This window comes from Electrona antarctica (assembly GCF_951216825.1).
Source record: "Electrona antarctica genome assembly, chromosome: 21".
NCBI lineage: Eukaryota > Metazoa > Chordata > Actinopteri > Myctophiformes > Myctophidae > Electrona > Electrona antarctica.
Window position 1 is genome coordinate 18,588,472 of NC_136802.1, and position 27,480 is coordinate 18,615,951.

The 27,480-nt window shown below is 42.8% G+C and overlaps 2 protein-coding genes across 2 annotated transcripts; one reads left to right on the forward strand and one right to left on the reverse strand.

Annotated features, from left to right (window-relative positions):
- The first annotated feature begins 269 nt into the window (after window positions 1-269).
- On the forward strand, window positions 270-17,029 carry acadvl (acyl-CoA dehydrogenase very long chain). The gene is made up of 20 exons (XM_079490385.1): window positions 270-721; window positions 863-923; window positions 3,895-3,972; window positions 4,154-4,226; window positions 4,382-4,446; window positions 4,661-4,795; window positions 5,306-5,450; window positions 5,950-6,079; window positions 6,552-6,677; window positions 9,531-9,729; window positions 10,540-10,644; window positions 10,966-11,052; window positions 11,214-11,276; window positions 12,428-12,529; window positions 13,160-13,257; window positions 13,346-13,418; window positions 13,535-13,607; window positions 13,890-13,962; window positions 14,135-14,210; window positions 15,675-17,029. Exons 1-20 carry the CDS (start codon window positions 657-659, stop codon window positions 15,810-15,812), a joined length of 1,965 nt encoding a protein of 654 aa, XP_079346511.1. The 5' UTR covers window positions 270-656; the 3' UTR covers window positions 15,813-17,029.
- Window positions 17,030-21,991: 4,962 nt separating this feature from the next.
- LOC306914252 (odorant receptor 131-2) lies at window positions 21,992-27,180 on the reverse strand (the record flags this gene model as incomplete). Its single annotated transcript, XM_079491242.1, has 2 exons — window positions 21,992-22,191; window positions 26,313-27,180. 2 exons carry the CDS (start codon window positions 27,178-27,180, stop codon window positions 21,992-21,994), a joined length of 1,068 nt encoding a protein of 355 aa, XP_079347368.1.
- Window positions 27,181-27,480: the final 300 nt, after the last annotated feature.

Here is a 27,480-nt window from a genome sequence, read left to right on the forward strand (position 1 = left end):
GCGGACCTCCATCTGAAAATAGTTTGTGCAAGATGTGTGTTAAATCAATCCATCGTGGGATGGACGGGATCATATCAAAGTAAAAGGCCTACGGATGGATGGATACCCATGGGATATTACCTTCTAAGGATATTACCGGTATATATCTATGTACTCTACCAGTCATTACAATAAGTTATGCATGGGGTGGGGGGGATTTATAGCATTCCCATTCGCGCGCCCAGCCAGTGAAAGGAAGTTGTCACTGAGTAGTTACGCGACGTCAGAGGAAACCAGCCGGCAAGAAAACAGAAAATAAATATAACCTCGAAGAAGAAGAAGACGCAGCAGCAGATATTGTGTCAGTAGGTCATTTGGTCGCAGTGCGGTGGTCACTTTACACATGTCACCTGTGTCATTATCTGCTCACTGATAAAGAAACGTCAACAATAACATTAGAACGAGATAGTTATAGACCTCCGACCGTTCAGGAAGGACACAACAACTCTGACAGAAGACAAGACAAGACACTACAGCAGCGACACACGTAGCTAACATTTATTTATACCTCCACGCATACTACTAACTAGTACTTTACGTGAGGTGTAAGCAGTACGATTATTTAATAAAGGCATTGTTTTATATTAAAGTCGGGCCAGTGTAATAAACAAAACAATATGCTGCTTCGCAAAGTGGCCCAGTCTTCCGCGTTATGTGGCACCATTCTTCGCTCTCCAGTCGGGTAAGTGCAGCTAAAAAAATATAAATATTTGACAAAATGGTCGTTTCTGAAGTTGATATTATTAATATTTAAATTCGACAAAATGTATCTAAACTACACCTGCTGTGACTGTGTGTGTTGTTGAATGAATCCATGATCTAGGGCTCATCATGGGCGAGCCATGGTCACAGCCCGTCGTCCTTATGCAAGCCAAGCTACAGAGGTAATACACCCATTTGGTTTTATTTGACATTTTAGCAGTGCATTTGTGTTGTTTGTTGCGGAAAGCACTTTTTTTAAATACATGTAGTGGCCACGTAATGTATTGTCATTCTGTCGAGAAGTTGAAGGTGTCCTCGTATAGCCACCCCCACTCCCTCCCTCCCTCCCCATCCTAGTGGAAAGTGGGGTAAAGTTCATTGCTTGTCACATGGATGGCTAGGCTTACCACTTTCGTAAAAGACAGCTGAGAGAGAGCGAAAAAAGCTATACCTGGCTACATTTCTCTGGCTTCCGAAATATTCCAAGAAGCAGCTGCAGCCATACACTGCCCATTTATCAGAATAATAATTACCTTGCTCAATCAGTTATGTGCAGGACCTATCTAACTAAAGAGTGATTTCTCTTTTCCCTCTATTAAATACAAAATAAAGCATGTATTCCCATAAAAGAGTGATTTAGCATAAGATAGGGGGGTAACGTTTCATCAAACTAATTGATTGTATTAATGGATTATAAAATATGTTATTATAGGTGGGGGGAATCAATTAGGCAACACATTTTTCCATTGTGCGGTGAAATATAAATCGATTCATTGCTATATGAAAACCTGATTATATATAAGAAAACATTCTTTTCGAAAATCGAAAATGTAATCGATAGAATTATTGCTGAGAAAATAATTGATAGTTAAAGCCCTAATAGTCACACTCACAAAGCTCCCGTCATTCATCAGTGTCATCTTCACAGCAACAGGCAGCTATACTTTTCTTAAAGTATGCATTCTAGAAACCTCATTATTATCTGTGTCACCTGACAGAGTATGTCCTTGGTTTTACCTCTAAGCCATTTGATATGGCTCTTTGGCTTCTACTGTTGTACTGTATTTATTGTTTGGCTCAGAAGGAGGTTTGTGAACTTGGCACTGTATGAAGAACATTGTTAAAGATAGTAGCCACAGAGAACAGTCAGTGACGTGTGTCTGTAATCTGTATCCCTGTGGCAAGTAGAGACTGACACGGGAGTGGATTTTCACTCCTGTCCTGTCCCACTCCCACAGAAAAAATCCTGTCCTGTCCCAATCCTGGGCCAGAGTTTAAAAAAAAATCCTGTCCTGTCCCACTCCTGTAGAATGACTCCTGATCCCATCCCGCTCCCACTCGAAATGACTCCCGCTCCCATCCCGCTCCTGTTTTTATTTTTATTTTTTTTATGTTAGTCATTAGGAAAGGCAATTGATTGATCGATCCATCTATCCATCTATCTATCTATAGGCCTATCTATCTAATTAAAATAAATAAAGTGGGCAATGTTGGATTTAACTTTGACTACCAAATACAGTTATGGCACTTAATTTAAGTCCTATACGGTTTTTCCCTGAACAGAACTTAAAGCTTAACAGTTAACAAGTGCTTTGTCAATTAAGATTAAAAAAAAAACCTCAGTGTCAATTTAACTCTATATGATTAATTATTCAGTGTACAAGTCTATGTGTATGGCAGTGGTCCCCAGGGGTCCTTGAGAGAGCTCCAGGGGGTCCCCAGCTAATTAATAGTTTGGAACCAAATGGACCCTTATGGGTCTGTAACAAATTATGTTATGGGAGTGTACAAATGGAACCAAATGTTGTTCCATTTGTACACTCAAGAGTTAAATTAACATAGATTTTACAATATAAATTGGGGGTCCCAGCGATAAAAATGCCATTCAATGGGGGTCCATAGACTAATGCATGTCAAACTGGGGGTCCTTGAAAATAAAATGGTTGAGAATCACAGCTAGAACCGTAATACAAATCTTCTCTTATGGGGGTCCCTGCCCCTGGCATCTTTTCAAATGGGGGTCTGCGGGCTAATAAATGTCGATTTAGGGGTCCTTGACATGAAAATGTTTGGGAACCACTGGTGTATGGGACTCGGTTGGGAGAAAGAAAGGAGACGATGTATTGTAGAACATTCGCTCAGAACAGAACAGCTGTTCAGAGAGCTGTAACAGCGTTAGCATGTAGCTAACATAGCATCACAATTGAAAGTTGCAACGTTGCCACTGCCAGGGGAAACAAATGCATCAGGATGATCTGGCTATAAATAATCGATTAAATCACGGCACCGGCGCGATGCAGAATCATACACGGCCGCATTACGATGTCTTCATATAAAACTTTATAAGACGTCCAGCCCGACTGGTTTGCAATTGGAGGAGGTGTTTGTGTTGTGGAAGCACTAGCACTGCTGGATTATGGGTAATGTAGTGTTGGCTCACAGAAAGATGACTACATCGATGTCATTCCCGCTCCTGCACGCTCCTGTTGACTTTCAATCCCGTCCCGTCACGATCACGGGATTAATACAAATATTAATCCCATCCCGCGGGAATCCCGCGGGAATCCCGTGACCCGCGGGAGTCCCGACAAAATGTCAGTCTCTAGTGGCAAGTGAGGAAGAATTCTACATTATATCTTATTGTTGTTTAAGTGGTTAAAGGGGCCAAGAGGTCTCCTCTAGGCCTGATAGCTATTGTTTTTGTTGCCTGTCTGTCTGTTATGGTTCAGCAGCTTGTCCTTATAGCAGCTAGTATAGCTATGGTCTGAGCCCTGTGCTTGTTGCCAGAACTACCGTAGCGCCAGCATTACTGTTATTGTACCATGATATCATTCATTACATGAAAGCATAACCACCATCACCACCTAGAATGTTGTCTCGATCTGATTGATGGAGAAGTCCACGTCACAACAATAAAATGCTATCATGATCACGCGTCACGTTTGTTTTGACACATAGACCCCAGCCATGGAACCTCTCGATTCCCCATCCAAATTTAAAACTGACCTAATGCACAAAACTATGAAGAAATTGTTTTATATTATTGTTCCCTTCACCAAGTAATATGTTTTTAACATCTAAAAGTGGTTTTAAGTGTCCTGACTCGTGACTACTGACCCTTTCTCTCTCTCTCGCGCTCTATCTCACTCTCAGGCAGTATTGGAGAAGCCAGTAGCTGTGGGCAGTGATGCTGCCATTGCCACGGTGGAGAAGAAAGCAGCCGCCAGCATAGTATGTTATTTTGTGCACCATAAATATATACCTGTTTTCAACTGTTGGCACATTTGTCAACAGCTTGCCAACGCACATCTGTCCTTGGTCTGCCAGTTGTCATATTTTAAAATGGCAATTGAATCATAGAGTCTAATAATGCCATTATTTGTGCTAAATTTGAAATTGCTGTTGTCAACAGGAATCCAAGTCGTTTGCTGTCAACATGTTCAAGGGCCAGATCGCCACAGCCCAAGTGTTCCCCTATCCCTCAGGTAAACCAGAACTTTAAATAAGCATATCCTAATATTGATCTTTTATCAATATTGCCATTTCACTGAGTATTGAAATGGCAACGGTTTGAAAGTTGATAAAGACTGTAATTTGTAGTACATACTAGTGAAATGTCCCCCCCCCCCCTCTCTCACAGTTATGAATGAAGAACAGGACCAATTCCTTAGAGAGTTGGTGCCACCTGTCAGCAAGTTTTTTGAGGCAAGTGTGAACAGAAATCTTGAGCCTTCCTTCCATTACTTTTAAGTTGAGAAATCTTATATCATTTCCTGGTTCCCCTTTCCTTTTATCATGCCTCACCCACGGCTGGTTTATTGTTCTGTTGTTGTTCCCCGCCAAATTAGTGTTCTTTTGATTGTGTGAAGCACCTTTTGAAACGGTTATTAAGCTACTTTTTCTTCGCCACCTTGTGCAGGAGGTGAATGATGCAGCGAAGAATGATGCCTTGGAGAAGGTGGAGGACCACACGATGGAGGGACTTAAGGAGATGGGGGCCTTTGGCCTGCAGGTGCCTGCTGACCTGGGGGGACTTGGCCTCACCAACACTCAGGTACAACACGGCTTGAGATTAAAATCATCTATATTAAATAAAAGAAAAGGTTCACACTAACATGTTCAACATCTTCACCCAGCACTCGTCCACTCCACTATGTACACACACTCCATATTTTTACAGCTGCCGTGTAGAACAGCGCGTGTCCTTATGCCCACCAAATTCTGACCCAATGTAGAGTTTTTGTCCAAATATGAAGACGACTGAGGAAATCAATCTTCCCAGATATGGAGTTTCACATGGCTCCAGACTTGCCTACAAGCACTTACCACTTACCACGCTATTATTAGAACCTGCCTGCTATGCTAGGTTTTAGGTAGCAGCTATGGATAAATCTTGCTAATAGATACCATGTCCTAGTTAACTTGCTTTTAGAATGCCACATTATGTCCCTTTTTCCTGTCACACTGATGCATGTTTGCTCAGCCGAGCATTAAGCTTTGCTCGTGGAGTCGTGAACCCTTAACACAGATCTGCTTAATGTTTCTATTTCTTTGTTGTTCACAGTACGCCAGGTTGGTCGAGATTGTAGGCATGTATGACCTGGGTGTTGGCATCACCCTGGGTGCCCACCAGTCCATTGGCTTCAAGGGCATCCTGCTTTTTGGAAACCCTGCGCAGAAGGAGAAATACCTGCCCAGGCTGGCCTCAGGTTAGACTGGAATTTTACCTGAGAGTGGCACCTTTTCTAAACATACAGTCTCATACACTACAGTAGTCTATTAAACACATAATCTACTGAGTCCCAGTATCATCAATTCAAATTTAGGCATTTAGCAGGCAAGAAAACGGCAAACAGCATCAACTCTAGTCAACCAACAACAGGGTACACGGTTGACCAAGTAGTTCCCTTCCCTTCAAGAAAACAAAGTGCTACAAAGTAAGATAGCAGGTAGACATCCAAACCTAAATAATATCGTTATCTATACAACATATTGAGCATCTGTGGACAAGCAAATCTAACTAATGTTCATGTCGATAGACTACAGAGTTTGAGTAGGAGTGTGTTGTTCATGGGAGTGGAAAGATGACGTAATTCATTAACTTCATTCGTTCATGTACAGTATTTAAATTTATACATGGTAAATGTACTGTTCTAGTGTGCGTTTGTCTGACAAACGGTTGAAACAGTGTGTTGCCTATTCGTCCAGGAGAGGACATAGCAGCTTTCTGTCTGACTGAGCCTGCCAGTGGCTCGGACGCTGCCTCTATCAAGACCACAGCGGTCCAGTCCCCCTGTGGAAAGTACTTCACACTTAGCGGAGGCAAGATCTGGATCAGGTGAGATCGGGCAGGGGTCACTCGGTTGCCAATGGTTAATGTTGGTTCAATTTGATTAAAGGTATCCATTTTGGAATTATGTTGGTGGTGTTTCGCACATTTTCCTGTGATAAAAATCAAATAAAAAAAGAAGTTGGAAGTGTGAAGTTTTTTCCCATGACTAGTACTGCCTCACCTCAACACAGATTTGTGCACATAGAAAATGTGCTCCTCTCACCACAAGGGGGTGATGTTGTGCAATTGATATGTAATGCTAGTATATGGCAAATGCTTTATGTATTGTTTTTACCCTTTCCTATGATAATTGTAGTTTATTTTGTTTGCTCTGTTGGTTTGTCTGTTGTTTGGAATGGGTGTTAACTGTTTCATAGACAACAATGGAAACAAGTTTTGGCTTTTTTGTGACATGGCGCTTTTAAGGTGCATTGTTTGCTTTTAATTTAAAACACTCACTATAATCTATCTATGGCAGCAATGGAGGCCTGGCAGAGATCTTCACTGTGTTTGCCAAGACCCCGATGAAGGATCCCAAGACGGGAGAGATGAAAGATAAGATCACTGCTCTCATCGTGGAGAGAAAATTTGGAGGAATCACTCAGTGAGTTAAGAGATGCTATTGTACCTGCTTGGTATCACGGAGTGCAAAGGCAATAGTGTTTACTGAGCAATTCCAGAATACATGCTATATCATATATGGGCAACTGGCGGCCCGGGGGCCACCTTCACTTAATGTGGCCCTCAGGTTAATATTGGAATACTGATATATCATTGATTTCAGCTGTTACAATTCCAAACATGCAAACATGACCCGCTTTAATTACTTCAGTCTATATTAGTAGCTTAATGAGTAGTATTAAAATGTTATATTAGTAGCTTTCAATTTTCAATTTTAAGGTTTTTTATTAAGCATAGTAGAGGGGTTTGGACAGGGAAAAATGCAGTACATGTGATATGTTATGCTTCTTTTTCTTTTATATAACAAAACAAAACAAAACAAAACAAAACAAGACAAGACAAGACGAAAACAACCCCCCACCCTCCCACTTGGAACTTTGACACCTTCTCCTTTCACCTTGTAGGTTTTCCTTTTCTTTTTTTTTTAATAAAGTAAATAGTAGCAATAGCCAGCACAGAGAAGTAGAAAAGAGAGAGAAATAGACAGAAGTGAATAGTGACTCCATGATGTTGTAGGAGAGAGTGGTTGAAAGAGATAAGGGGTACTGCTGTTTATTTTGGAAGTAGATAGGAAGAAAGAAAGAAAGTAGGAGAGGAAAGGAATGAAAGGGTCAAGAGGGGAATGAGGTTGGTGTGCAGAGTAGGAGGGGAACATCGTGGTTCATAACAGATGGCCTATGGGGTGTTCGAAAGACTTGACAGATTCTCGAGATAGGTTATTGTCGGACCCCAGGAGGAGGCGAATCCTCCTGGAGAGCAACGTAGATCGTATTTAATTTTCTCGAGATTCAGGAATAACATGGCATCTTTCAGCCAGTGGTCTGATTTAGGGGGAAGTGAAGATTTCCAGTCTAGGAGGATTCTCCTTCGAGCGAGTAATGATAGGAAGGCTATACAGTTATGAACCTTTTTGTTACACTTAATATTGTTAGAGAGTACACCAAAGATTGCCACTTCAGGACAGGGAAGTAAGGGTATACTAAACATTTCTGATAAGGATCGAAATATGGCAGTCCAGTATTGTATTAATTGAGGGCATGACCAGAACATGTGTGTTAAGTTAGCTGGGGATAAGTGGCATCTATCACACTTGTCGTCAACACTGGTATACATTCTAGCTAGTTTAGCTTTGCAGTAATGAGAGCGGTGTAGAATTTTAAGTTGGATTAAGTTTAGCCTGGCACATGAGGTACTACTATTTACCCGAGTAAGGGCGTTACTCCACGTCTCATCCGTTATGGTTTCACCCAGCTCCCCTTCCCAGCCTGATTTGGTTCTATTGAGAGAGGTGGTCCTTAAATTAGAAATAATGTTATAGATATAAGACAAAAGGCCTTTTACTTGTAACGGGGCATCTAAGATGGATTCAGTTCCAGATTTGGAGGAGATGTTAGGAAAAGAAGGATTGTGTGACTGGACGAAGTGACGGATCTGGAAGTATCTAAACAAATGAGAGTTGGGTAAATTGAATTTGGATGCCAGTTCCCTGAAGTTAGCAAAAATACCGTTGACATAAAGATCCTCCAGTCTAACGAGTCCTGATCTAGACCACAGAGAGTAAGTTGGGTCTGACATTGCAGGAGTGAACAGGTGGTTATTACGTATCGGGCTATAGGGAGAAAGTTCTCTGAGGTTGAATGAGGATCTGAATTGGGACCATATTTTCAAGGTGTTCCTAACGATAGGGTTGGAGGTATAGCGGTTCTGGGAAATGGGTAAATTGGATGTAATAAGAGCCAATAGAGATGTGCCCAAGCATGAACTGGCTTCATTTTGGCACCAGTCCAAATCAGGGTTGTGAATCCAACTGACCAACTTAGATATATTAGCAGCCCAGTAATAGTACTTAAAGTTGGGGAGGGCAAGTCCCCCATCAGGTCTGGATCTTTGTAGGTATTCTTTTTTAATTCTCTGAGATTTACCTCCCCATATAAATGATAACATGAGTTTGTCCAGGTTACGGAAAAAATACACAGGTATAAATATTGGCAATGCTTGAAACAAGTACACGAAACGGGGTAGGACATTCATCTTTATACTATTCACTCTACCTGCCAAGGATATATTCATGATCTTCCATCTATCTAGGTCCAGTTTAAGTTTTTCAACAAGAGGTAAAAAATTATCCGTAAACAAGGAATTTGTAGTCTTACGGATGTGGATTCCAAGATAGCGGAAACCAATTTCTGTTACCCGAAAGGGCAGGGAATCATTGGGTATTTGACGAGCCAGGCAGTTCACTGGGAAGCATTCACTTTTATTAAAATTTAACTTATAGCCTGAAAAAGAGCCAAATCTGCTATTAGTAGCTTAATGAGTAGTATTAAAATGTTTTATGTTCAATGTATTTGTATTTAGTTCATAAAGTTAACATAACTATAATTAAAGGCATTTGAAATTAAATAAAAATGTTACTTTTCAGGATTCCAATTAAAAAATAGCAAAAAATAATTTAGGATTTCAATTAAAATAATAGCAAAATTAGCTGATCTACAAGCTTAAAACGAGCAAGAGCTTTGAGCTTGTAGATCAGCTATTTTTGCTATATGCAATGTGGCCCACTGGAGTGTGGAACTACAGTGGCCCTCTCGATCGTCAAAGTTGCCCACCCCTGTGCTAGATCAAAGGTTTAGTGATCTGAAAGGATTCGATCCTTCCTTCCTTCCTCGCTCTAATCCTACTCTCTCCCCCTTTTTCACCACACTCCGTTCATTTCTCTTTCATGAATGAATCCGTGCATCCACCGATCGTGTGCTTAACCTCTTCCCAACCCCAGTGGACCGCCAGAGAAGAAAATGGGAATCAAAGCGTCCAACACGGCCGAGGTCTACTTCGACAACGTGCGCGTGCCAGCCGACTGCGTCCTGGGCGAAGTAGGCGGAGGCTTCAAGGTGGCCATGAACATCTTGAACAACGGGCGCTTCGGCATGGCCGCCGCCCTTTCCGGCACCATGAAGGCAGCCATCACCCAGGCTGTGAGTAGCCTTTTTTAAGTGGTGCAGCCACTCCAAGGAACAGCAATGTGTGTCTGTCTGTCCGTCTGTCTGTCTGTCTGTTTAGAGTATCAACAGGTGACAAAGTGGCACTGTTGAGCTTCACACTGTGCTGCATGATGGGAAGCTGAGTTTTTAGCAGCCCTTATGTGATTTCGGGTGTGACAGTATAGTACAGTGGAGGGTCTACTCTACACGGTAACTCTGTCATTTCTCAACCGGTTTGGACGCGGGGCGGCATTTCGAAGTAATCCCAAGTATCTTTTTATGCATTACGTACTAAAAATGTTTCTTATTGGTGCATAATATTGGACAGCATATACGCAATGCATATATATCTGTGATGGGCTAATATCACTGATATTATACCAACATTTGACCCAACTCAAAGTAATTGAAAACCCTTGTGGGTTATGTTGTAACAGTGGTCATAATGCAAAACTCCCAAAGCGCCTTTTTTTTTTTTTGGCTTTCGCCTTTATTTTATTTTTTTATGGAGGGATAGACAGTAGGCTGACAGGAAATGGGGAAAGAGATGGGGAGGGGGGTGACATGCAGTAAAGGCCGTCGGGATCGGGAGTCGAACCCGCGGCACACTGCCAGACTGGATTACCAGCCAAGGTGCCTGGACCGCTGAGCCAGGGCACAGGCCTCCCAAAGCGCTTTTAAATTTGTGGAGAGGAGACATGTCTGACTCTATCCCCCAACATGTTTTTTTATTATTATTTGTGTGTGTGTGTGTGTGTGTGTGTGTGTGTGTGTGTGTGTGTGTGTGTGTGTGTGTGTGTGTAGGTGGACCATGCAACCAACAGGATCCAGTTTGGGAGCAAGATCCACACCTATGGCGCAATCCAGGAGAAGATGGCCCGCATGACCATGCTGCAGTACGTCACTCAGGTCAGTAAAGTCATCACCATGTCTTCTCCCGCAGGTTCATCTGTACTTAGTCTCTGGTGCTCAACATCATCATTTTTCAACTAATTCGGACCCCGAAGTATTATGAAAGACACGTTTAGCCTCTTTTTTTTGTTAGGGTGGGGGGGGGACACTTGTAGTAGACTGTTAAATTCAAGCACACTTACCGGTAAGACCTTCCTTATTGGTATATCATGGGGACATGCCAATACTTTGCCACAGTCCTGCTCTCGGTCATTTACTTACAGTATATTGATTTGTTTGCCAAGGTTCATGTAGATCCCAACCTCTCTCTTTGTACAGTCAATGGCCTACATGCTCAGTGGCAACATGGACAGCGGGGCGAGCGAGTTCCAGATAGAAGCGGCCATCAGCAAGATCTTTGCCTCCGTGAGTTTACGTTTTAACTGTGTGCTTCATCAATATCACACTGACAGGAGGGGTACTTACATGCCCCTTGTCTTTCTGATTATTTATGGAGCTCCTCATTGTTTAGAAGCCAACCAGAAAAGTGGCTGAGCAAAAGAATAACAATGTGTGCGTGTGTGTAGGAGGCGGCGTGGACAGTGGCTGACGAGTGTATCCAGATTATGGGTGGCATGGGCTTCATGAAGGTGAGTGACCCACGTCTCTGAGACTTGCTCATGCATGGGGGTCATCTCCACTTATCAATTTATACTCGTTACATACAAAAGTAGTTGTACATCAGTGCTTTCCAGGAAATAAAGGTTGATTGTTTTGTACGGCATTGACGGTGATGTAAATGAAAAACAACTTTCTTAAAGTATCCTTTTTGTAACATTCATTCATTTTCAAATTAAACTGATGTAGGCATGTTTATTTGCGGGTGTCTGCCCCAATACTAAATGTAATTTAATGTTACTACTGTTTTTGAAAACACGCTAAGCCCTGCAGCATTCCTTTATGAGCGGACGTATCGATAGACAAAGGCTGTAATGACAACATATACAGAGCTACGATGAGTGTACAGTAGCTTCAGCAGCTATACACACTTTAATCTGCATATGATATGAACATAAACACATGTTCATGTCACCACCACAAACTCACAAAAAAGGGGAAATGTTGAACATGGAACATAAAAGAATACTGAAGTTCACAAGAACAGATTCGGTGCAAGCTTGTAGCACCATGTGTGGGCACGTTAAGGGTGCACGGAAACAGAAGGGGCTAAAAATAGTACTCTTGTAGTCACTCTTGTAGACACTAGGCATACCCCCTGTGAAATAGTACTGATACAATGGAAAGTGTACAGTACATACTGTGATATTTGATCATGCAGAAAGCTAACAGTGGTGGAAACCTTGCTCTACTTAATGTCTTCTATCTTTCAGACATTAGTCAAGCAAATAAGAAAAAAATCACACCCATGTGAACTGAGTGGTGCAAGGTCTTATATAGCCTGATCAGCTGTGGTCTGACGTAATGTCAGTGACCATAGTAACCATGCTCACCTGTGCACGGACACATACATACAAAGGGACACAGCCAGGGACGGACAAAGCTGGGCATTGGAGTGGCTGCACCCTATGGTTGCATCACTAAAAAAAATGCAGGTGTGCTTCCTCTGGATGCCTCCCATGTTTTGTTTAGAATACTGATCAAACGTAAATGCACTGATTATTTGCAGTGTGCGACCAATTACTAAATAAATAATTATTAATAAACTTTAGACTTTTAGACTTTTAAATAAAGTAAAACATCTGTAAAAGGTATCATCATGGCTGTGCCTCTGTGTCTACAGGACTCTGGAATCGAGAGAGTGATGAGAGACCTGAGGATTTTCCGGATCTTTGAAGGCACCAATGACATCCTGAGGCTCTTTGTGGCTCTCAATGGATTCCAGGTAAATTGAACATTGAGTACGTTGCATTGAAAGCTGCCGTCATAGAATCAGTGTCGTGCCGTGTAACACGACAGCATCAGTGTCTTGTGATGTTAACTGTGGTTGTCGGTAGATTTCATACATTTCTAACACTATAGCCTTTGGATAAATTTCACAAAATATTTTGATTGATGACTTAGCAGACCATAGTTACAGGAGCACCAAGCTCCTGTAACTACGCTTAGGCTCACTCACACACACACACACACACACACACACACACACACACACACACACACACAACTTGACATTAAAGCTCTCGGTAGACGTTTGCCATTTATTTAACAATATATCAACACAAAATGGACTGACAATGTAACTTTGTGTCTTTAAAGAAAGATTGACATTGACTACTTGTCCCATGGACAAGCGTGACTGTGTGCGCATCACTGATAAATGACATTGCTTGGACACTATCTGTGAAAAGAATACTACTGAGATGCTCTGGACAGGTTTCTATGCTATTGTTGAGTGACAGTACAATAATGAGCATTTAAAACCTCACTGATCCATGCATTTTACACACTGTTTGACCATGTGATGGTGACAGTAAATAGTAAATACTGTACGTGTGTCTACATTTGTGTCCAGAATGCAGGAATTCAACTGAAGAGCTTACAAAAGGCTTTGAAGAACCCTCTGGGCAATGTTGGGTTGCTGGCAGGAGAGATCAGCAAGAGAGCCAAGAGGTTGTTCCCGTACATTTCAAATGGAAAAACATGGCCTCCATCGACAACCAGATCTGATCTAATACGTCTTGTACCTTTTTGATTATAGGAAGGCAGGTTTGAGCACGGGGATTACACTGCAGGGGACTGTGCACCCAGAGTTGGCGCAAAGTGGTGAACTGGTATGTGTATCCGTTGGTGTGTGGCTGTGCATGGAAGTGTTTACTGAATAGTGAATAACATCCTTTCCGTTGTCAGAGACGCTTCTTCTCTCTTACAATTTCCCTGCTCTCTGCAGACGGTCAAGGCCATTGAACAATTTGGAGGTGTCATCGAAGAGCTGCTGGTCAAACATGGCAAGAAGATCATTGGTGAGCCTGTGTTGGGTGGGCACTGGGGAGTATATGGCTGGCACCTGGCACTATCTTGTGGTTATAGGGGAAATCGGCCTAGTTTGCAGCCATTTCATTCTCCCCCCCCCCCCCCCCCCCCCCCCCCCCCCCCCCCCCCCCCGTATGTTTTGGTATATAATTTAATCTTCCCCGAGCAAGTTATACTTTACTGCTGTTAAAGACTATTGATGTAGTCGTCATTTGCTGTTTGTTAGCTCGAGTCATCTAGGAATTTTGCCTGAATTTGCTTTGCTGTTGCAGATGAACAGTTTGTGTTGAAGAGAGTAGCTGACTGCGGCATTGACCTGTATGCCATGGTGGTCGTCCTGTCAAGGTATACAAACCGTAAAACAAACTAATGTGTTGCCATAGCAATTACATAAACGTGTTTGTGATAACCAACGAGCAAATTACAATTCCCTGTCATCATACAAGTTTACTCCCTCCCATCCCCACTCTATACACAGCTTAATGCCATATCCTCTTCTTTGCTTTGCCACCTGCAGGGCGTCTCGTTCTCTGAGTCAAGGCCACCCTACGGCACAGCATGAGAAGATGCTATGTGACACCTGGTGCATCGAGGTAGGGACATTCTCTCTTTGAGGATAACTTGAAAAAAAGAAAGGCGAGCACTCACCAGTTGAATAGTTCATGTGTATCAGGTGCACGGTTCTGGAAGAAACTTTGAAAAATATCACCAGCATTCACTTGGTCCTGTTAGGATCTCTTATTTATTTATACGTTTATTTGGAAGAGCCGGCACATATTCATGAACACCACACACAATGCCATGTAAATACTCTGGAATTAGCAAGAATGCTAATTATCATCCGTAGTCCACAGAAAACGATGAACATTACAAAAAAGAGCACATAAACATTACTAAAAGGGTACAAGGGTTGTTTTGACCGAAAATACAAGACACTCAAGAAAACAAAACCAACAAAAGCTACGGTTTTGCCTATTTACATTATGTTCACATCAATCACATGTTTGATTGTCCATGATTGATTGTCCATGATCCATCCTTTTTAGTTGGACCTTAAAAGATTGTTCCAAATTGCGCTTCCTTGAACTGAAAAGGAATTTTGGGCAAAGGCTGTGCATCTTGACTGCACCTCACAATCACCCCTGGTGATGACCCTTGTTTTATGAATTCCTCCATAGGACGCAGGCATAAACCATGAAAGTTTTATACACAGCACATGCCTGTTTAAGAGCATACGGTGAGATCACCGTTAAACAGGCATGTGGAAGTTATCACTCACGGGCGTTTCGGCCAACAGCCTCATTCACGCTTAGGAAGGCCTCTTTCCGAAACGTCCGTGAGTGATCAGCTGTGGATACACAATAAATAAGAGATCTGAAAAGGACCAAGTGAGTGCTGGAAAGTTACATTCTCTCTGAGAGGCATGTTAAGAAAATATGGGTATACTGTAATTGAATAGTTTTTATTTCTCAAAAAAAGAGAGGAGCACTATGGAGATGGGAAACAATTGTAATTTGCATCAAAACTACTCGCCTTGTTGAAACAGCTGTCAACATCTTGAAATGAGTGAAGCACTGTGCCTCATTTTCCAGACATTCAAGAAATTCTTGAAATGAGTTAAAATGCATTGAAGCAAGGGAAATGGTCTGGGAGGCAAAAGCAACTGATTAACTTTGTAGTTTACATGCACATTTTTGGCAGTGCATGCTTGGAAGGGTATGCAGTACCCTTTCCCATGTAATGTGCTCCACTCTGGCAATTAAGCAACAACTTTAGCTGATGGTGTCAAAAACAAAAGTAAACATTTAAACTGCCTGCAATGCAACAGACTAACTTGTCATTTATTAGCCTAATTGTGGAATTTTCTGCTGAGAATGTTTTTATTTGTGTGCTTTATGTAGGTTATAGGTTAGTAATACATTGATACCTTTTTTACAAATATTCACAGTTTGGCTTTTCCCTCACGCAGTAAATTATTTAGAGAAGACGTACTGTATATTATGTAGGTTGTTTTAGTACCTAATTTCTCCCCCCACCCACCCACCCACCCATCCCAGGCCCATGAGAGGATCATACGGGAGGTCACGTCCCTTCGCTCCAGTCACTCCAGGCAGGTCTTCAAGAACCTGAGGGCCATCTCCACAGCCGTGGTGGAGAACGGAGGAGTGGTCGCACCTCACCCCCTGGGTTTCTAAACACATCAGCCATTATTATTTCTCTTTTTGTTCTTTTTGCCCCCCTCACCCCCATTTCTGTATTATCTGGGGTGCCAATGTGGATCTGCTTTCTCCCTCTTCTCATCCTTACTACACTGTGGTGTTATTCCAATGCCCAGTTTGGCATTCTGTTCGTCCGCGCCATCACGGGCATTCTCATCTGATGGGTTCAGTGGCACGTTTTTATCTGTTAATGAAGCAACTGGCAGTTGAATGTTCCAATTAGAGGGAGGAAAACAGTCTGACGTTAGGTATTGTTAACGCCTGAACTTCCATGTTTCTTGTTGAACAGATATCGTTATTGAACCTCGTTTATTGTTTTGACGCTGAACTAGCTTTGTACAAACTATAACAGCCAGGTGATCAATTCTCTTTGTAGATATAAGATGATTATGATGATATCAATGCAACAGGGACAGCTACCCGAAAGAGCCAAGTACACATTTTTTTTAAGCCGTCTTATTTATAAGCAAATGTATTTGAGGGATGTACTGTAAATCTCCTTTGCTTTTTCTGACATAACCTAAAACATTAACACACACATTTCTATTGAATGCAGTGGTGTTTGTAAGTACTGTCTTTGTGCATGTTAAGCTCCTCTGGCACACATTTTGTTAATATCAGGAAGTAAGCTGTTGCCTTAGAAACCAATCCAGCAGTGAAAAGTTCCTTTTGTGTCTTAAATTAAAAAAAACAGGAAGAGAACTCACAATTTGAAACGGTATAAAAAAATGTGCAGAATAACTCATTCTTCTGTAATGACTGTCAATTATTACATGACCTAAGTGCAAGATTCTTTTTAATCTTTCAGCCAAAGTAGCCAGCTACCTTAACTGTGATTGTGATAATTAATTAACAGTTAACACAGTCTGCATACTTCAAGCTTTTCAGGTTATAAAACTGCAAGCTACTGTATACTTTATAGTAGCTTTCTTGGCCCTTTTAACACATTCATTGTCTGAATATCGCAATACTTTCTTTGTTTTACGGTCTGTTCATCTTCAATCCTTCCTTTGACCTGTTTCCAAATTGTATTGCAGTACATCTGATACCAAGCAATGTTTTGCAGATTCTGAACTTTTTCTTCTTTGTAACCTGTCAGCCATGGCATCATGTCAATCATGTCATGTTAGCCTGCCTGCAGTGCTCATGCTGATTTCAAACTGAATAAATAATGAAAATAAATAAAGCATCTTTTTAAATAAATTAGGCTTCCTTTTTGGCAAAAAAGGAAGCCTTGTGGTGCAAATTTACCCTATAGCCGACTTCCTAATTCTGCTGTTTATCATAACAGTGAGGTTTCAGTTCTTTACCGAAAAGCTTTTCCTGTGCAAAGCACGGTTTACTGAAATGTTCTGTGATTGTTGCTGGTGCAGAGATACCAAGACATTTACCCCTTCCTGACAAATAGTACAGCTGAGCTTTCTATCAATATGTTTGCTGCTTGTGTTTGTGACACAACATACCCTGTGGCCACAGTTGAGTTTACCTCAGTTGCATCTAACCATTCAGTGAGAGCTACTGTGCAGTGTTTATACGGACGTATTTACGGTAACGGGTATGGTCGTCCCTTTGCCATCTCGTCCCACTACTCTACTTAACTGTATTGACTAATAGCTAGGAAACCACATGGTATGCATGATATTAAGAAATCAGATATATTGTTGAAATAACAAACATAATTCATGTTGGTGATTATATAAACGGTATTATCATATTAATTAATATAATATTCAAAACATGGGCTACATGGAAGAAATGTGTTTAATAAGTGGATTGTTTACAGTACAGAGATCGACTACTATGCAATCAAATAAATCTGTATACAAGATATTTTCAGATTTCAGCAGGGAGAGGGAGAGAGATACTAAATTACCGGTAACTGTTAACTAAATTAACACTAAGCGGGGAGAGTTTGCGAGTTGTTTGGTAGTCGTCTTTACAAGGTTATTAGATTTAGATTTGCTCCTTTTTCTCCCCAAGGTTCGTTCTTTCGATGGATTTCCATGGAATTTGCTGTGCATCTCCATGCTCTGAAGATGTAACATAGATTTTGGTGGCCCCATGACCTTTACTCTTGCACCACCATCATGCCAAACGTCCAATATTCAAATGAGCGAATCTCTTCACCGCTCAGCATAGACACATTTGCTGTGTTCATGCTTCCAAGAGGAAAAACCCCTATTGATTTTGATTGCCAATTAGGCTTTAGTGGAGGTCTGCACCAGGTGTCCATAACTGAATGGGGCCAAGCAGCCGCATCAGCATGGTGAAGCAGAAAACTGAGTTTCCCGTCGGGTGCAGTGTTCTTTCTAGTTGTTTGCTAGTATTCACAGAACCGCAATTACATTCAAACTCACAAACCATTCATATAACTTTTATGTTCCAAAATGTGATTATATTTGAGAACTGCTTTTGTTATCAATAACAATTGCATGGTTTTGTGTATCCATGCAATGTTTCTTGCTTAAAGAACTGCATTTGTGGGGGAAAAAAGTGCACATTCTGTAAGTGCGTCACATCCGCAATAGGCATAAGTAGCAAAGACAATGTGTTGCCTGTACATTTATGTGGTGGGGTGACTGAGAAGGCTTCATATGTCCACCATTAAACGGGGCAAAATTCCAGATAAATCAGATATCTACAATACATCCAAAGTGCATACATGCAAATGGTGAAATATTCCAGGTCATGAAATCAAGCACGCTCATACTGTTCCGCTGGATATGGTAATCAGCGTTTGGTTTCTATTAATAAATATGCACTGTGTAAACTTCAATAATTTTAGTACTATAACTATGGTCGGAGAGCCTTTCACCCCAAAGCAGGCTAAGTTAACAGGAAGGTGTGAAATGTGACACCTCCGTCTCCCTCTAAGGGAATGTCAGAAACAGGCCAGAGCATAGCGGGGGAGCTCTGATAAGAGGTGAATAGCCAGCAGTTGTGTAAACAAGAGTTCCTCAACCACTTCTCCCTCCAGCATGCTTCTCCCATGCCAGACATGGCTAGCACATGTCAGTGGGAAATGTACTTCCTGATCTCTCAACCAATAGTAAGGTTAAGGACTGTTGCCACAGTGCCCAGCAGCCAATTGAATGTTAGCTGATGTGAACCTGCCCACAGGGCAGGTCTAAGGAAACAGAGGGTTTAAATGGCCTGGCGCCAGTTTCAATAAGTCAGATTCAAGCCAACTAAGAAGAATCCAGACCTCATGTAACCACATGGACATGATGAAAAACAACTCACATTAGACCAATGGTAATTATTGATACATAATGCAAACTATTAATAATCAATGAATAATGTGTTATCCATGTGTTGTAACCTGCCTGTAATTGACAAATGCTATGTGTATCTCTGTCTTATCTGTAACAGGTTTTTTACCTAACTAAACTAACTAAACCTAACTAAACGTAACTAAACGTAACTAAACGAACCACTACTAACTACCAACTAAATAAGCTAGTTCATGTGTTTAAATGTATGTTTGTTAAACGACAATAAAAGTATAAAAGACACAGAGTTATATTATTTAGACAGTTTGAGTAAAGACATACTCTATGTGCAGTTGTGGCCTTTCAGTAGGCGTAGCTATGGACCATGATGCTATCATCTTAGCAAGTTAAATCGTGGATAGCTATAAATCTGAACAGTAAAAAACCATTACGGTGTAATATAAGACTATATTACGGTTCCTTTTTACTCCAAACGTAGTAAAAAACCATAGCGTGCGATTACTATCGTAATCGCGGTAAACTTTACTAAAACAAAAACTCCAAATGAGTAAAAAACCATAGTGTGCGATTACTATCGTAATCGCGGTAAACTTTACTAAAACAAAAACTCCAAATCAGTAAAAAACCATAGCGTGCGATTACTATCGTAATCGCGGTAAACTTTACTAAAACAAAAACTCCAAATGAGTAAAAACCCATACGGTGCGATTATTGTAATAATCGCGGTAAACTTTACTAACAATTTTAAACCAGCCTTGTAACTTAAATAGTTCAAAGCACGGTTAATAGACGCCACAGCTCAGACGCAAAGTCTCAAGCATAGATGGTAAATCGCCTGGTGTAACCACAGGCCTTGTACTAAATGTACAAACAAAAGTAGCTAAACTGCAGCGTAAAACAGTACATAGCATGAAATCCAGTTTAGCACAGAGCTCTGAAGAAGCCAGCAAACCATAGGATATAAAGCGTATAAAACTGTAAAGCTAAAAGGTTGCTAACCTAATTACAGGCGGACAATTTGATCCGAGCTCTGGGTTTTAATGATTACTCCAGAATCAAGGACATACGGCCTCTGATTCCAAGCAAGCTGAAATGTCGTTTGATTCGGGAGTGATTATTGTAACTAAGAGCTGGGCCATTATTGTTCCCAGTTTCCTCCTGGCTTTCAACCAGGGGAAAATGGCCGCCAGAGCAAAGCTAATTTGCTAAAACCATTAGCCTTTTGTCTTGCCTTCCACACTGTGACTACCACCCAGCCATAGGCGGGGGAGGGGCAGTGATGAGATAGGCGACAACAGGGCAACTTGCCTCTACTCTGATACTTCTAACCTAGCCATAAATGCGGGGGAAGGGCAGAGTAAACAGGCAGAGAGGGCCTAATGGTAACTTAAAATGGCCCCTAAACTGACACTGTAGAATAGTCATGCTTCAGTGTTGCCTCACTCTCTAGAAGAATCAATCCTAGCCATAAGTGCGGGGGAAGGGTAGAGTTTGGTAACAACAGGGCTCCACCACAGATAACTCCTGCTATCAGCAAGGGGTGGGGGGAAGTCGTAAAGACAAGCCCAAATGCTAATTGTGACCCCACAGGAGGCACATGCAATAGGCTTGTAAATAAATGCAGTCAGGGAATGACACAGACCACTAAGGCTAAAACTAATTGAGTAAAATAAGGGGGGCAGGTATTATTAGCAATGAAATGTGAAACCACTTTTAACTATAATTCCCAGCTTAAATTAGACCAGAACCGTAACAGAAGGAAAAATACTGTAAACGCTAAACTGGCTAAAATCCCCTGTGTCAATGCTATAAAACTATAAAACCGTGAGAGCGCTTACTAAAATCCCAAAGATTCATAAGTTTGATAGGTGAAGTAAGGATGGCTTTATTCAACGAGTTAAAAGTTAGAAGCAAAGAGGCGCAATCAATATTCAATAATTTAGCGGCTGAGTGTGAAATGAGTCTGTCACAAAAATCTCCCAACACCGCAAAAGCGGACACATTTGGTAGGCTCAAAATAGCTTACGGGAAGTTAGCGGATAGCTATAGCGACTATTCCGAGGAATTGAAAGAAGCTAATTTATCACAAAATGCTTTGCAAGTAAATAGTGAGCTCCATGACTGCACGACTAAATACTATAACATGAGGAAATTGTTACTGGATTCAGTGTGGTTACAAGTGGAACCACAATGGTCAAACTTGTCTGACACAATAAACAAATTGATTAGTTCAGAGACGAGGGAACCAATGGCATCAAATGCATTAGATAGAGCTCTCAATGTTTTGAATTTAATATTACAGGACACCAAATCCTTAATAAGTCCGAAAAGGTCAATTCAGATGCTCTCGGACTATAAAAAGCTTGTCCGAGGAAGAGACAGGCTTAACCTGCAAGCCGCTCAGGCTGACCACGATCTAGGGCCAATAAAAATAGGGTCACTAACACGAAAGCAGGTCACAGCAGCGGAGCAGAAGGTCGGCGAGGTCAAGGAAGACTACACCAGAGACATCACCTCCGGACGAGCGGGGGAGGAAACGGACGGAAGGCGACAGACGCCTGACCGCACTCTCACCCCAACAGATGACGTCACCCAGCGAGCCCCAGGGGGGCTCGCCACTACGTCAGCGGAGGACAACCAAGCTCCCCCCAAAGCGACACCAGAACAGCAGGGAACCTGCTGTGTCCTACCAACAGATGACGTCACCCAGCGAGCCCCAGGGGGGCTCGCCACTACGTCAGCGGAGGACAACCAAGCTCCCCCCAAAGCGACACCAGAACAGCAGGGAACCTGCTGTGTCCTACCAACAGATGACGTCACCCAGCGAGCCCCAGGGGGGCCCGCCACTACGTCAGCGGAGGTCAACCAGGCTCTCAACGGGACACCAGAACGGCAGGGAACCTGCTGTGTCCTACCAGAAGACTACGCCAGGTCAGCAGCACCGGAGGAGCATGAAGCCTGCGGTGGCCACACAGTGGACACCAGCCGGGCGCCCTCAACAGCCGTGCAAGCGACGGGCCCAGTGTCCGACGTGGGAAATGAGGCGCCGACAGCCACTACGTCAGTGCGCATCGACCAGGCGCGTCCCAACACGGTGCCACGAGGCCCAGCGGAGCCGGCACCTGACGCCAAGTCAGCAGAACCAGCACCGGAGGCCAGGGTGAGTCCAAAGGAAGTAACCACCCAGAGAGCTGCCGGGGCCAGCACAGCGCACGCTGTCACGGCGTCCGTCGCGGGAGACAACAGGAAGTCGACCGCCACAGAACAGTGGCACACGCCACAGCAATCCCTCGCCTCGGAAGGGCGAGATGACATCAGAGCGGCAGACCTAGGTGAGACGAAACCGTCCTCCACCAGTGCAAGCAGCGGCCTGACACCCACAGAATCCACCCTGTCAAGGCATAAGCCCTTGAGTTTCACCAGGGCGGAGTCTGCGACGATCGCCCTGCTATGCCTACCCATGCCAGCAACCACTGCAGTAGTCCACCCCACAACAGCGACCACAACGTATCCCCTCCCGTCCGGCGAGGGTAAAGGTGGTCAGCTGGGGGGACCGCCCACAGCCAAACCACGTGGAAGCTGGGGAAAGCTTTGCAAAGCAGCGCTCTCCATCACAAGCCCTGCAGCCATCGGTAAGGTCACAATAAAACCTGCCGATGGCACCGATGGCAGAGGGAAAGTTAAGATGAAATTGTGCAATGTCTGCGAATTACGTCATGAATGACGAACGCACACACACATGCCTCCCCCCCCCCCTAACACAGGGAGGGGGGCCAGGACGCGCACCAATCCCCCCCAACACCGGCGGGCCCAAAAGGATGACCGCCAGGAGGAATGTTGGCACAATTGAGCGTGCGCGCACGCGCACACGCGCACACACACACACACACACACACACACACACACACACACACACACACACACATGCTTCCCCCCCCCACACAGGGAGGGAGACCTCCAGGCTGTCACCAAGGCAGAGAATGACAGTGACAACTTCATGTGTGTTTTTAACAAAAAGTGTATTGTGTGATTATTATTGTGTGATACAAGTTAACATTACAGAATACATAAACATTCCCCGGTTAACGAGTACAAACCAGAAAGTATAAAGTAACTCATAACTAGGGTAAAATGGTAAATTAATGTGTGGTATAAAATAATGTTAATCCTTCCTTTCCAGCAAGGGAAAAGCCTGGGTGGAAGGTGTGAATCGTGACACTTACTAGTTGCCACGCACACGAACAACAGCCCATGTCAATGACAGGGGCAAATGTATCAATGTTTGAAATGTGATGACTTTGTTAAGTTTGCAGGCCAGTGAAGTGCCATGCTAAATTACACATTAGTTACTAAACACACAAAATCCAAGGGCTTTTACGAAAAAGACAGTAAAGTAAACCAGAACCCTTGTGAAACGTGACACTTACTTAGTTGCCACACACAAACTGACAGCCCATGTCAATGACAGGGACAAAATAGTGTGTAGTAACACTTTTGAAATGTAATGACTTTGTTAAATTGCAGGCCAGTTTGAAATAATTGCCTAAAAAATCCTGAAGGTAATAAAAGTGCCATGCTAAATTACACATTGGTTACTAAACACACAAAATCCAAGGGCTTTTACGAAAAAGACAGTAAAGTAAACCAGAACCCTGGTGAAATCTTATCTCCAATCTGCTCAGGACCAAGCAAGTTTATGAGGGGTAATAAATGGCAGGAACCAACCTGCTTCTAAAATGTAACAAATTAAGTAGTGATCCACGAAGATATCACAAGTCAAGGGATTTGTTTGAACAAAGTGGAATCAAATTAAACAGAATTATAAGTAAGGAAACAAACAGGAACCTTAGAATGAGTAACTAATTCTGAAAAGATAAAACAAAGAACAATATTATAATTCCTTAACCAGTCAGTTCAAAGGCATGTTAAGATAATCATAGTATAACTACTCCAAAGTCAATGTCTATTCCAGCCTCTGATTCCAAGCAAGCTGAAATGTCATTTGATTCAGGGGTGATTCCCATTTTCCTCCTGGCTTTCAACCAGGTGAAAATGGCTTTGTGTTTATCGAACCCTCTCCCGGCACATATGGTCAATTATGTGTTGAACCAAACCGGCATAACGGATATCGGAAAACCACTCTATAAGTTATAGATTAGTTTTGGCGGGAGGTGTTCCGCTGGATATGGTAATCAGCGTTTGGTTTCTATTAATAAATATGCACTGTGTAAACTTCAATAATTTTAGTACTATAACTATGGTCGGAGAGCCTTTCACCCCAAAGCAGGCTAAGTTAACAGGAAGGTGTGAAATGTGACACCTCCGTCTCCCTCTAAGGGAATGTCAGAAACAGGCCAGAGCATAGCGGGGGAGCTCTGATAAGAGGTGAATAGCCAGCAGTTGTGTAAACAAGAGTTCCTCAACCACTTCTCCCTCCAGCATGCTTCTCCCATGCCAGACATGGCTAGCACATGTCAGTGGGAAATGTACTTCCTGATCTCTCAACCAATAGTAAGGTTAAGGACTGTTGCCACAGTGCCCAGCAGCCAATTGAATGTTAGCTGATGTGAACCTGCCCACAGGGCAGGTCTAAGGAAACAGAGGGTTTAAATGGCCTGGCGCCAGTTTCAATAAGTCAGATTCAAGCCAACTAAGAAGAATCCAGACCTCATGTAACCACATGGACATGATGAAAAACAACTCACATTAGACCAATGGTAATTATTGATACATAATGCAAACTATTAATAATCAATGAATAATGTGTTATCCATGTGTTGTAACCTGCCTGTAATTGACAAATGCTATGTGTATCTCTGTCTTATCTGTAACAGGTTTTTTACCTAACTAAACTAACTAAACCTAACTAAACGTAACTAAACGTAACTAAACGAACCACTACTAACTACCAACTAAATAAGCTAGTTCATGTGTTTAAATGTATGTTTGTTAAACGACAATAAAAGTATAAAAGACACAGAGTTATATTATTTAGACAGTTTGAGTAAAGACATACTCTATGTGCAGTTGTGGCCTTTCAGTAGGCGTAGCTATGGACCATGATGCTATCATCTTAGCAAGTTAAATCGTGGATAGCTATAAATCTGAACACATACAGCACTAAACTGTTACTGTTGGATGAGGAGATGAGTCTGTGGCTCCTCCACAGGGACAATGGTCAGGCATGTCAGTGTTCTCTCACTGGGGGAAAAGAAAGAGAACAAACTTTCACACTTGAAATGAAATGGAAGTTTTGGTACACCACAAAAACAATATTGTTTTCAAATGGACAACTCTGAAACATGCCTATCTTATGGGTCTATGTGATAATTCAGTCCAGACTCCAGACTGCTAGATCTCAGTAAAGTGACCAGTGACCATGCACATCCTGTTTGATGTGGTCTTGTCCTTGGAATGGAACAAACTCTATAAAATCCTAACCATTTCCACTAATGCACTTACATTTTACAAATTTTAAACATGACTAAGTCTCTGGTGGTCCAGATTTATTTAATGCAATGGTTTAAAATCCAGACTAGGTCTGATGTGGTCTTCAAATGGAAAGAATGTGTGTCTATTTTCACATATTTGTTGTACGTGTGTATTTTCACAAATAGACACATAGGGAACATGGCCATAATAAGTCTAACCAGACCCTATATCTGCCGTTCTTGGAATGGTAATGTTTTAAAATATTAAAAGCTTTCACAAATATGTCCATTGGATATGAGGAACCTATATCAGAGTTAAATTTGAAAGGCTTAGCGTTGCGATGGCTGGATGGCATCATGGCAGACTGCCAGGAAAATATATTGTGTAGCCTTGTAGGCCTATGGTGAAATGCAGATTTTCACAACAAGCTTTTTCCCCACAAATGTCTTAAAGGGATGTCATGCCACAACTCTACAAATGATATAACATGATAGTTCATTTTAAAGGGATTGAATAACAAATGTCGAAAATTAGATAATCCATTGCTAATTATGTGAATAATTTTTGTTTGATTCGGATACTTCCATGCGTAATGTTATGTATGTGTGTGTGTGTGTGTGTGTGTGTGTGTGTGTGTGTGTGTGTGTGTGTGTGTGTGTGTGTGTGTGTGTGCGTAAAACCGCTGGGTAAAGCAAGTAGGCCAATATAAACTGCTGAGAGAGCAGGAACAAAACAACCATGATGGCATACCGTGGTATTGCGAGCGTATGCGTGCGAGGCGCGTGCACAACCCACCCCAGGTGTCTGGTACACCGAGGGAAGCGCTGCTGAAGCGGCTCCACCAGCTCGTCTTTACGCAGACCGTAAACGACCGGAGCGACGCACTGCGCCAGGCTGAAGAAAGCAAAGCTGAGCACCGCAGACAGATCTTTGGTTCCCTGCTGCAGGTGTCCCCCTCTCTGGAGAACTGTCAGGACGTAGTTCACAAAGTTAGGCAGGATGTAAACGGCCAGCTGGGTGCCGTGCAGCACGATCGTATTCCAACCGACACTGTTGCGGCCCAGCACCCCTAACCTGCGTCCCTCTATTAATATCCGCACATAGCTGTACAGTATGACTAGCGTGCACGTTGAGATCAGCACGATCTTATGCACGGCGCCTTTCTTCAGCTGCTCGCGTCCGCACTGGCCCTGTGGACCGCTGGCCGAGCTGCGCGCGGTGGTGGAGAGCAGGGCCAGGGGGATGATCAAGGCGAGGGCCCACGTGAGTAGTCCGATGAGCCACGGCCACCGGCAACCACAGCAGAGACTGTACCTCAAAGGATAGCACACGGCCGCGTATCGATCCAGGGCCATGGCGGTGAGCGTCAGGAGGATATTTGAAGCGCTGGTGATCATGACGGTCACAATGACCTGGCAGACGGTCGGCCCCGGCCTGGAACCCAGGTCCATCTGATAATAAAAGCCGCTGCTCGTCCCCAGGTGTACCAAGGCGGACACCAACAAGTGGAACAGCAGGACGAATCGCGCGTGCCCCCTGAGTCGCCCCTCGCACACGATGGTCCAGTTTATGATCAGGTTGAAGAACAGCAAGAACGAGAAAGATACGATCGATACATAAAAACGCACACGAGTGTAGTCTTTCACCTCCGGTGCCGCCGTTCCGTTATTTATCGACATTATTATTCCAGAGTAGCATTTGCTATTGTTTGAGCACCCGGTGAGATGGTAAGTGCATGAATATGAAAAGTTTGACATTCATTAAGTCAAGGGTTTTCCGCACTTGCACTGTGATCAACCGTTTGGTTTGCCTGTTGAATCTCTCTCTCCTCCACACACCTCCCCGCAGTAGGCTACTGACCCCATACACACTCCTCCAGAAATTGAGGATGATCTTTCTATTTCACAATGGTCCAGGTCTACCCGTTTCATTACTAATGTCATTGCACATCATGCAAGATAATAATTCATTACTGAAGA

What these genes read in the sequence shown, in the direction of transcription:
- acadvl (XM_079490385.1), top strand. Translation starts at nt 657, where the DNA reads ATGCTGCTTCGCAAAGTGGCCCAGTCTTCCGCGTTATGTGGCACCATT. An exon ending in ATTCTTCGCTCTCCAGTCGG is followed by an intron (nt 722 to 862) that starts GTAAGTGCAGCT and finishes TCCATGATCTAG; the next exon opens with GGCTCATCATGGGCGAGCCA. An exon ending in AGTGTTCCCCTATCCCTCAG is followed by an intron (nt 4,227 to 4,381) that starts GTAAACCAGAAC and finishes CCTCTCTCACAG; the next exon opens with TTATGAATGAAGAACAGGAC.